This window comes from Leucopleurus acutus, assembly GCF_964270905.1.
Source record: "Leucopleurus acutus genome assembly, chromosome: 8".
In the NCBI taxonomy this organism is placed as follows: Eukaryota; Metazoa; Chordata; class Mammalia; order Artiodactyla; family Delphinidae; genus Leucopleurus; species Leucopleurus acutus.
The window spans coordinates 99,462,911-99,472,029 of NC_139151.1; the positions used below are offsets into that span (position 1 = coordinate 99,462,911).

Genomic DNA, 9,119 nt, shown 5'->3' on the forward strand with positions numbered 1-9,119 from the left:
AATACCAGAGAGGAGAGAGCTACACCGTGAACTCTGGAAATCTGCAGGGAGTCCCCCTCCAGTTTTCTTCTGAGTGTTTACAGTACTGGTCAGGATTAGAGGGAACAATCCTTGGGCCTCAAACTGAGCCAAGACTAATCTGTGTCCCCACTCACCAAAGTGGAAATACCTCCTAACTCACAGGACATCAGTAGAGCACTGAAAAGGGTAGTGCTTGGTAGTGGGTAAAATTAACCCTGGTCTAAAGGCTGGTCTGGTCCCAGCTAACAAAGCTTAACAGTGAGGCATCAAAGGATCAAACTGTTTCCAAGTAACTTAACAGTGTCCCAAAACAATGCCAAGAATATTTATAAAAAGGCAAAAATATTCAGCACCCAACAGGGTAAAATTCGCAACATCTGACATCCAATCAAAAATTACCAGACATACGAAGAAGCAAGAAAATATGATCCATAATGAGGAAAAAAATCAATCAGTAAAACAAACTCAAAAATACAGATAAGAAAATTAGCAGACAAGGACACTAAAATGGTTACTACAACCATATTCCATATATTCAAGATGCTAAAGAAGATTGAGAATGTTAAGTTGAGACATAGAAAATATAAAAAAGACCCAAATCAAACTTCTAGAAATGGAAACTACAAATGTCTGAGATAAAAAGTATACCAGATGGAAATAACCACAGATTAGACACTAAAGAAGAAAAGATCAGTGAACTTAAATACAGAGCAATAGAAACTACGCAAAACAAACCACAAATTAAAAAAAAAAAAAAAAAGATGGGGGAAAAAATAAATTGAGAATCAGAGAGCTGTGGAGCAACTTTAAGCATCCTAAAATACATGTAACTGGAGTCCCCAAAGAAGAGAGAGAGAAGAGAATAGAGAAAATACCTGACAAATTACTAGCTGAAAAGTTTTCAAATTTGATGAAAGTTTTAAACCCACAGATCCAAAAACTCAATTAACCCAAGCACAAGAAATATGAAAACTACACCAGGGCACATCATAATTAAATTGTTTAAAACCAGTAATAAAAGAAAAGTAGCCATAAGGAAAAAAGACACATTAGAAGAAAAAAAAAATAAGAACAACAGCAGATTACTCATAGAACAATGTAAGACAGAAGACACTGGAACCACATCTTAGAATGCTGAAAGAAAAATAACTGACTTAGAATTCTATATTCAGGAAAAATATCTTTCAAAAACAAAGACAAAATAAAGACTTTCTCAGACATCCAAAAGCTAAAAGAATTCATTACCAACAGACCAGCAGAATAAGAAATGTTTTTTAAAAGTCCTCAATTCAGAAGGAATGTAAAACGAAGTGGAAATCTGGATCTACAGAGAGGAATAAAGAGCACTGGAAATGATTAATATATATTAAAAAGTAAATATAAAAGAGCTTTTCCTTTCTTTTTAATCTCTTTACAAAATAATTCACTGTTTAAAGCAAAAACAGTAATAATGTATTGCAGGATTTATAACACACATAGAAGTGAAATGTGTGACAACAACAGCATAAAGGCCAGGAGGGAGGAAATGAGAGTATACTATTGTTAGTGTAAAGTGCTGTACAAGATCACTTGATGATAGACTGTGACAGGTTAAAGATGCATACTATGTGGGAGGGAGATGCAAGAGGGAAGAGATATGGGGATATATGTATACATATAGCAGATTCACTTTGTTATACAGCAGAAACTAACACACCATTGTAAAGCAATTATACTCCAATAAAGACGTTAAAAGAAAAAGAATTCCTCTCCTGCCTGAAGTGATCAAGAATAGTGGCCGATATTATATAACAAATAGATAATTTTAATTAAAAATGCTTTATTGCTAAAAAAATGCTAACCATCATCTGAGCCTTCAGTGAGTCATAATCTTTTGCAGTAGTAACATCAAAAATCACTGACCACAGATCACCATGACAAATATAATAAAAATGGAAAACTTTGAAATATTGCGAGAACTACCGAAATGTGACACAGAGACATGAAGTGAGTGAGCACATGCTGTTGGAAAAGTTGTGCCAACAGATTTGTTTGATGTGGGATCACCACAGACCTCTAATTTATTAAAAAGAAACAAAAACACAGTATCTGCAAAGCGCAATAAAGTGAAGCGCAATAAAGTGAAGGAAAAAAAAAAGATGTGCACTATAAATCTTAAAGCAACCATTCTTTCTCTTTTTCTTTTCTTTTTATTTATTTATTTTTTTGGCTGCACCACACAGCTTGCCAGATCTTAGTTCCCCGTCCAGGGATTGAACCCGAGTCACAGCAGTGAAAGTGCCGAGTCCTAACCACTGGACCGCCAGGGAATTCCCAAGCAACCACTTAAAAAAAAAAAACAACAGTTACAGCTAATAAACTAACAAGGGAAATAAAATGGAATCATAAAAACAGCTCAGTCCCAGGGAGGTCAGGAAAAAAGGGACATGGGAAGAAAGAACATGGAACAGATTGAAAACAAGCAGCAAGATGATAAAGTTAAACCCAGCTAGAGTCGTTAACCCTTCAGATGCAAACCTGGGTAGGAGACGTAACCTGGGCCCCGGATGCAAGCAGATCCCCCATACACTGCGCTCTAGAGCAGAGATGGAGCCCACCAGGGCCCAGCGCCCAGCATCCCATGTGCCTCAGATTCAAGGCCTGCCCCTCAGGCACTGCACCCCACTGAGGAACCTCTGACAGGATGTCTACCCAACAAGTAGACTCAGAGCACATCTTGGACTCAGAACACAGCTGTCAGAGGGAATTGCAAAGGAAACAGCCCAAGTGACACGCTCATGTTAAATTAAAACATATTACCTGGAGCAAGACGGTGGAGTAGAAGGACCTTGAGAGTTAAACCCAACTACACTAATAATCACATTAAATGTAAATGGTCTAAACATCCCAATTAAAAGGCAGAATTTTTAAGACTGGATTTCACAAAATGCAAAACTCATCTATATGCTGCCTACAAGAAACCCACTTTAAAAATAAAGACACAAATAGTCCAAAAGTAAATAGATGTAAAGAGATATACCGCACTAATTTTTTAAAATCCCTATCAATTTAATTGTGGTAAAACATACATAAAATTTACCATTTTAAACATTTTAAGTGTACAGTTTTGTGACATTAAATACTTTCACACTGTTGTACAGCCATCACCACCATCTACCTCCAGAACTTTTTCATTATCCCAGACTGAAACTTTGTACCCATTAAACATTAACTTCCGTTCCTCCCTTCCCCCAGCCTTGGGCAACCATCACTCTTCCTGTCTCTATAAATGTAACTACTCTAGGAACCTCATATAAGAGGAATCATGCAATATTTATGCTTTTGTGACTGACTTGTTTCACTTAGCATTATTTCTTCAAGTTTCATCCATGTTGTCAAAAATTTCCTTCCTTTTTAAAGCTGAATAATATTCCATTGTATGCACGTATCACATTTTGTTTATCCATTCATCTGTCAGTGGACCCTTGGGTTGCTTCTACCTTTTGGTTATTGTGAATAATGCTGCCAGAAACATTGGTGTACAAATATATGTTTGAGTCTCTGCTTATACTTCTTTAGGGTAAATACCCAGAATTGGAATTGCTAGATCATACGGTAATTCTATCTTTAATTTTTTGAGGAATTGCCATACTGTTTTCCACAGCAGCTGCACACTTTACATTCCCACCAGTAATATAAATAAGGGTTCCAATTTCTCCACATCTTTGCCAATACCTCTGGTGTTTTTTGGGTTTTTTAACAAGAGTTATTCTAATGGGTGTGAAGTGGTATTTCATTGTCATTTTGGCTCACATTTCCCTAATGACTAGTGATGTTGAGTATCTTCATGTGCTTACTGGCCATCTGTATACCTTCTTTGGAGAAATGTCTATTCAAGTCCTTTGCCCACTTTAATCAGGTTGTTTATATTTTCACTGTTGTAGGAATTCTTCAAATATTCTGGATATCAATCCATTAGCACTAAATTTTTTTTAAGTTGGATTGGCTGTATTAAAACAAGACAAAGTAGATTTCAGAGCAAAGAACACTATCAGGGATTAAAAGGGTCATTTCATGATAAAGGAGGCCAATTCATCAAAAGAACATAACACCCCAAAATGTTTATATATGGAACAGTAAATTAAAACGGTTCAAAGCATACAAAGTACATCCTCTGTTTACAAAGAAATTAAATTAGAAATCAGTGTTCACTGGACAGAGGAAGAATAAAGTAACAGCATAATGCTGACTTTGCCTCTTTCACTACTTCTAATTCTGCCCAGGAGGGAGCAGATAAATTAGCAGTACTTAACATGTCTTCAAGGCTAGGCATAACTGACCTGGGTTATCCGTTTGACTTCCATGGTTCAGTGTCCCCTCTCCTCCCCTGTCTGGCCCATCCTAAGCCCCAGGGACTCCACTTGTCAGCCCCAGCTAAATCACAATAAACAAAGCTGTTTGGTATTTGCTCAAGCCTTTGACATAAACCAGTGAAGGGGAGAGAAATGCAGTGGAGGAAACACCTGCTAAATAAACATGCCTTTAAAGCTCCCAAAACCTCACAGACCTTTGCCTTTACAGAGATCTCTCTGTCAAGGGGCAACTATCCAGGAATGAACTGGAACCTTCTGAAAACTCCAGACTCTGAGGAGAAACTAAAAGAATTTCCGAACAGAGATCCAATCGGATTAAAACAAGGTCTTTGCTGACCTGATTAGGTCAGTCTGGAAAAACCCTACTAGGACTGGCCAACAGTGTTCAAGAGATGATTCATACAGCTAGCTACCCCAATGCCCTTTTAACGGCAGATTAGCAAATTACACAGCAATAAGCAAAAAAATAACAAGAAGCCTTAGAAATAATTTCACTTCCAAGCTCAGCAAATCTACAAACTCCTTAAGGCAGTGCTTCCCAAACTTGCCTTACAGTAAGAATCACCCAGTGCAAGTGTTAAAAATACAAACTCCTGGGCTTCCCTGGTGGCGCAATGGTTGGGAGTCCGCCTGCCGATGCAGGGGACGCGGGTTCGTGCCCCGGTCCGGGAGGATCTCACGTGCCGCGGAGCAGCTGGGCCCGTGGGCCATGGCCGCTGGGCCTGTGCGTCCGGAGCCTGTGCTCCGCGGCGGGAGAGGCCACAGCGGTGAGAGGCCCGTGTACCGGAAAAAAAACAAAAAACAAAAAAACACAAACTCCTGGGTCTCTCTCCAGAATCTAAGCAAGAATATCCAGAGGTGAGGCTCTGTATCTCTAACAAGCATCACAGATGATTCTTAACATCCAGCAAATACATTAGCTTGGAAATAAGACTGATGGGTTAAAAATCCCAACTTGGCCATTTACTGGCTGTAGCACCCTACCTAACATCTCTACTATCCACTTACTTCATCTGCAAAATGGGCTCATCACCTACCTTGAGTGTTCCCAGAATCCAGTATGTTCACAAAGCCCCCAGAACACTGCCAATAGCACATGGCAGCCAAGCAAGAAATCAGAGCTTTTGCTACCTTAAAAACAAACAAACAACAACAAAACACAGCCATCAGAAGCTGCCCAGATGAAATCTACAAAGAAAAATTTCTACCTAACAGAAACTACAAAGGCACCAAGCCAGATTTCTCAGATAATCTAGGAAAAAAGCTTTTCTGGACATTATGACTGCCAAGAACTCTCACTTCAGGGTCCAGTATTTCACTCCAAGTCCTCACTCCCATCCAGAACCAGAGTTCAGGCCTGTCCAGGGTCGCAGCTTTGGACAATAGCCAAAGAAAGTCTTTCCTTTCCAAATCCCTTGGTCACCACCACTTCCAGCTCTAGGGCTGCCAGTCACAGCCTGACAGTCAGGTGGCAGCATCTTGGGTACAGCAGTAGGAAATGGGACTCCTGGGTAAGAGGCAGGGAGCCAATGAAGAGGGTGGAAAAGGCCTGAGTCAGCAACAGTACTACTGGGATATTGCTGAAGTGAAGGGAAGTGAGTTTTTGAAGTTTCCAGAGCTAAGAGTGGACATTCCCAAGGGTGAGTGAGCCCAGACTTTGTGTGGCTGAGAGAGCACTGGCTAGTCTCAGGGACTGAAACCCTGAGGTGTGGAGTCAACTCTGCCAGTAACACACACACACACACACACACACACACACACACACACCACTGCTCTCTAAATTCAGGAGGAACCAGGCACACACTGGAGATTCACAAACACCAATGACCTTTGTACCCAGCAGGCCCATAAACAGGGAGTGGTCAGTGATGCTGGGCAGCCCAAGTCCGGGTCCAGAATAAAGGATAAGAACAGAATCAAGGCTGAAAAGCCACAACCTCACTGCCCTGGAGAAAGGGCATAGCCCTGAGAGTTAAAAGACCAGAGCGTCCCTCAGACCCCGTTCTGCCGCTGGACTCCGTCTGGCAAGTCAAACCCCATTCTTAGGCTTCTTTTCCCCGCCTATACAATGGGCAAACTGGCTCTAACGTCACCAAATGTGTCACCGGCAGGACGCTCAAGTAGGGGGTGGAGGGTGAAAGGTGGCGGTGAGGGGGTGGGGTGCTGGAGGCGCGACCTGCGCAGGGAGCTCGGGCGATGCCGCCCTCCTTCCCGCCCTCCCACTGCGAGGGGCAGGGGCGCCGGCCCTCCGCTGGAGTCACGCGCCCCTCGCGCCCAATCACCAGCCTCTGCCAAGGTGAGGCGGGCAGGCGGAGGCGCGCCGGGAGCAACTGCCAGCGCCGCCCCCATCCCGGTCCTTGCCCCTCCCCGGGCCCCTCTCACCTACCCCTGCCGCCGCAGTCGCCGCCACCGCCGTCGCGAGTTAAATCGGAGCCGGAGCCCACACTTCCGGGGTCCACGAGGCCCGCCCCCTCCCGCCGGATGTGACCCCCCCTCCAACGTCCGGGCGCTGGGTGCTGGGGCCCACGCCACTCGTCCCGCAGCACGTTGTGCGCGCCGGGGGCCTCTGATTCACCCCGACACCGTCCTCCCGTCCCCCCCACACACACTCTAGCTGCCTCCCGGGACCACACCCACGGGAAGGCCCACGAGATCCCTCTAGCGCACGGTGGACGCCCGCCCCCCGCAGGCCATTACCCCGCCCCCAGAAGGGACACCGCCCATTGGGCGGAACCCAAGCCTCCTGTGCGAGTGCGCCTGCGCAAGCGTCTGCTGATCCTCTGGAAGGCGGGAGAGGGTCACCTTTCTTAACAGAGCTCGGCCTTGTGGGGGTCTGCTCAAAGTGACCCAAAGGAGACCCGAAAGGAAACAAGTGGAATCTCAGCACCGAGGGACTCCCTACATGGTCTGAGCTCAGACTGCGGAACCCCCACGCCGGGACTGGAGTGATCACAGTCCTAAGTGTCCCCTGGCAAACAGCAGTGGCTGTCAGTCTGGAACTGACTGGCGGGCTCCTCAAAACAACACACGAAAAGTAAGCCGTTTCCCGAGGCCCTAGGTTACATTTAGTCCATTCTGTATGGGTAGTGCTTTAAAAATAACAGATGGCCTTAAACATCCTCACTTGCGCAGAATCATGAGGGTGGCGCCTTGAAGCAAGGCCCTGATGCTAGCGCTCTTCTCTAGGCAGTTTGTACTGGACAACCAGGCCTGGAGATGAAGCCCATTCCCTGTTTGCCTCTCAGCAGCGTCCATAAATTGCAGCTTTGTAAAAATGGGACCCCAGAACGAGAGCTTCTTAGACCAAGGAAACCGTGCCACCCAAATTCAAAACCTTATTTGGATGTTGAATTAAGACCATCGTCTCTAGTAACAGAAACCCAACTCAAACAGCTTCTGCAAAATGAAAATTATTGGGTCACATAACAATAAAATCCACGGGTGGTGATAGTGCCAGGAACAGCAATATTCTAGGTCTCATTCTTCTTATTTGACTCTGTTCTTTATTCTTTGTGTTAACACTCTCTCAGTAGTCTCAAATTTCTATTTCAAATTCTAGAGAGAGTGGATCTGATTGGCTAAGATAATCACCGTTGCCCCTATTGGGCAGAGTTTACTCTTTCTTGCCTCCTCATAGGCTGCCAGGCCTCCTAAGAATTAACGGCCATTGGGTCAGGTGATCACCCTTCTCCAACGAGAGGTCACCTGTTAGACCACGGAAGGGATCAGTGGGGAAAGCAGTCTCAAGGTACTAACCCTTCTGAGACACCAATAACTCTTTTGAGGGATGCCATGGCTGGTTTTACAAACATTTCACTTTGAACATAATGTCAGAGTGGCTCCCATTGAGAGCAGCTGCCAGAAAGCTGGGCTGAAACTGTTTCTAGAGGATGGGGAGGGCCAGGGCAGATGACCTTAACCTTTTGTTATAAACCCTTTTGTGCTATATAATTTTTAATCCTGTATTTGTATTACTTTGTGGGTAAAAAATTAGAAGACCCTGCTGATGGATTAGCTTGAGTTTATATTCAGCAGTCCTTTCACTTACTGGTACTATGTTGGACCATGGAATGTGGGTGCAATGGCTGGAGCTAGAGTAGTCATCTTGAACCATGAGGCAACCATGAGACGAGAGGCCATACCTGACCACACAACAAAATAGAAGGAGCTTGAGTCCTGACACCATGGAACCCCATGCCCCATGACACTGCTGGATGCCCACCTCTGGATTTGTATAGGAAAGGGAAATAAACCACCTTTGTAAGCCACTGTTGTTTTAGGTTTCCTATCACTCACATCCTTTAGGTCTTAGACTCCACTTTTGGAAAGCCTCTCTTGTACCCCCGAGACTGGGTAAGTGTCCGCCCTTGTATGTTCTTCAAACACCCAACATTTTTTTCCTTTCTTAGTATTTACTACATTTTTCTGTAATTGAACATTCACTCCCTCTAGATAGCAACTTCTATAAGGACAGGCAAAGACTATTTTATACACCTCTTTATGCAGATCCTAAAAACTCCTAAAACAATGACAATAATAACTTGTGAATGTGATAGACACAGTGATTCCACTGAGGGTGTTGAGAGGAAATGACAAACTGCTCTCTGAATCAACTGGGTCACTGCCAAGTCATCTTAGGGTGGGGCAGGGGGAGGGTGTTGCTGGCCCTTCTGAATAACTAAAGATAGAGAATTAGGGCAAGGGAGGGGGATGGGGGGAATGTGCCAGGAGATTCAAGTCATCTGA

At 44.0% G+C, this 9,119-nt stretch overlaps 1 protein-coding gene across 3 annotated transcripts in view; it reads right to left on the minus strand.

The window, feature by feature from the left end:
- The window catches only part of VPS37C (VPS37C subunit of ESCRT-I), a 28,422-nt gene extending 21,636 nt beyond the window's left edge, over positions 1–6,786 (minus strand). Inside the window, exons 1-2 of one of the 3 annotated variants that reach the window (XM_082845423.1) lie at positions 6,756–6,786; positions 5,411–5,500 (exon numbers count right to left, since the gene is read on the minus strand). Coding sequence is in view for 1 of the 3 variants with exons in the window: in XM_082845422.1 (XP_082701548.1) it covers positions 5,673–5,711 (39 nt within the window). In the remaining 2 variants the exon portion in view is untranslated. Of the gene's footprint in view, positions 1–5,410; positions 5,916–6,755 lie in introns of those variants that run through there. The other 2 variants (XM_082845422.1, XM_082845424.1) reach the window with 2 other exon arrangements.
- Between the last annotated feature and the right edge of the window lie 2,333 nt (positions 6,787–9,119).